Below are 2,295 nucleotides of genomic sequence, written 5' to 3' on the forward strand. Positions count from 1 at the left end.
ATTAGAATCCATCGAATAATACAAATCATATTAACTTGAATCATTTTGATAAAAACACAATAACGATTTAGAAGAAATAATTGTTTGAAGCCCGCGGACTAGAGACGAAAATCTCCATTTAATTGTTACTGGGTCTATTTTTAGTGAAACATCAAAATCAACAACTCCTTTTCCCAAGATAGATTGTCCCTGTCCATGAGGATGCTTTTACTGAACGGTCCCCGTCCGCGATGCGCCGATGATGAGAGTGCACCACGGGAGGCCGGTACGGGCCTCCTTGGTACCCGTCACGTCGTTCTCATTGGTCGGAATCCTGTTTCCTCGTGCCTCAACGTGACATCACATCCACCCGACCAGCAGGGGAGCAACCCGAGATTCCAGATGATGCTGGACATCTCAGAGGACGCGCACGCTTCGCTTCACGCGTAAATCACTCCGTAGTGGTGTGTTTTTCTCTTTTTGCGCGTACAAGCAACGAAATCGAAAGGTGACCGACGCTTGCGGTTTGCAGAGTCTGTTTGTGGAAAAGTAGAAGGGTTGCGCTCGGATCCCCCCCCCCTGCTCCCCCCTTTTTGTGAATGGAGATGAGTCGTGCGTAAAGAATAAATAAATCCGGTTCATCGCGTCGAAGAGAAGAGCCGTCACTCCTCCACCTGTTGGCGGATGGTGCTGGCTTTCCCCTGCGGACACCTACTATGACATTGGGTTTGGAAATCATGGAGGATATTGTTATCGACGTGGTTGGGGAAGGACTCAAAGACAGCGGCGAGGAGCAGCTCTTACCTTTGGATGAGTCGCTGAGCGGGCTGGAGCGCGGCGCCGCAGCGCGCGACACCCAGAGCAAGGAGCGGGACACCTTCGGTCCGGGCGCGGAGAGTCCTCCCGCGGCCAAAAGCAAAGGTCCCACGTCTGTCAAGCCACCGTACTCCTACATCGCTTTGATTACCATGGCCATCCTGCAGAGTCCCAAGAAACGGCTCACCCTCAGCGAGATCTGCGACTTCATCAGCCAGCGCTTCGCGTACTACCGGGAGAAGTTCCCCGCGTGGCAGAACTCCATCAGACACAATCTGTCGCTGAATGACTGCTTCATCAAGATGCCCCGAGAGCCCGGGAACCCCGGAAAGGGAAACTATTGGACGCTGGACCCCAACTCCTCGGACATGTTCGAGAACGGGAGCTTTCTGCGGCGGAGGAAGCGCTTCAAGCGGCAGCATTTCCGCTACGACCCGCTCAAGGAGCAGCACCTGGAGCCCAGCGGCTTCCACGGCTTCGCGCACGGCGCCTACGGGTTTGGCGCGGCGGCTCTGCAGCTGCCCGGTCTGGAGATCTACCCTTACCTCCACCACCACGCGCACACGCCGTGCGGGCCCGCTGCCATCCCACCTGTCAGCAGCATCCTGCCGGCGCTGTCCAGCTTCTTCTCCCGCGGCGCGCTCACGGCCAAGGCTTTCCTGCAGGCGCAGCCCGGGATCGACGCCTTCTCCCCGGCCCAGTGCACCGCGTACTCCTCCCCGCTGACTTCCGGCGCTGCCTACGCGTCCCCGACGCTCTTCCACCCCGCCGCGGCCCCGCACTTCCTCAGTTTGCACCAGGAGTATCAGAAGTTACACACTCAGCGTGGCACCGTGGACCTGGCCAAACACATCCACGCTGCCAACCATGAATAATGCTCAGTAACTCTGACGGACCATGAACTTGTGTTTTCTCAGGTAACAAAGACATTTCAATCAGAACCCTCCAGCGAAGTGGGATGAATCTGCTTTCAAAGAATCTTGTACATATGTTTTATTTTTGATCTCCTCTTTCTCACTTTAAGGGGAAAAAATGTGTTTCAGCAGACGTGTTTTTATTTGGATCTTGAATCATTTTACGTTTTTTAAAAGAATATTTAAATGACGAGTTTCCTTTATTTTTTTCTGGAAAGAAATAAAATTGAATATTTAAACCGTGGGGTTATTTGTATTTTGTGCAAATCCTCGCGGGGATATTACCTTTTTATTTATCTCATTGCGTACAAAATCCCAGACTCGCGTTTAGATGTCAGGTGTTTACTCTCAGTTCTCAGTATTTGACTATTTATGATTTAATTAAAAATAAATGCGACCATAATTCGGGATCATACCAACAAACCGAAATTCCCTTAATTTAAATGTTATGAATTGTAAAACACTAATACTAAAATACAAATGTTGTAAAGCAAAGAGGAAACAGCTAACAAAATAGCATTCAAACAACCGTGAAGAATTATGTAAAATTAAGTAAAAGAATCTGGGGCCCAATAGTCAAAATACA

The 2,295-nt window shown here is 50.3% G+C and overlaps 1 protein-coding gene across 1 annotated transcript; it reads left to right on the top strand.

The window, feature by feature from the left end:
* Positions 1-587: 587 nt before the first annotated feature.
* On the top strand, positions 588-1,833 carry foxd7 (forkhead box D7). The gene has a single exon (XM_037475437.2). The coding sequence runs from the start codon at positions 696-698 to the stop codon at positions 1,668-1,670; it is 975 nt and encodes a 324-aa protein (XP_037331334.2). The 5' UTR covers positions 588-695; the 3' UTR covers positions 1,671-1,833.
* Positions 1,834-2,295: the final 462 nt, after the last annotated feature.

Source organism: Pungitius pungitius, chromosome 12 (assembly GCF_949316345.1).
Source record: "Pungitius pungitius chromosome 12, fPunPun2.1, whole genome shotgun sequence".
Lineage (NCBI taxonomy): Eukaryota > Metazoa > Chordata > Actinopteri > Perciformes > Gasterosteidae > Pungitius > Pungitius pungitius.

What these genes read in the sequence shown, in the direction of transcription:
- foxd7 (XM_037475437.2), top strand. Translation starts at nt 696, where the DNA reads ATGACATTGGGTTTGGAAATCATGGAGGATATTGTTATCGACGTGGTT.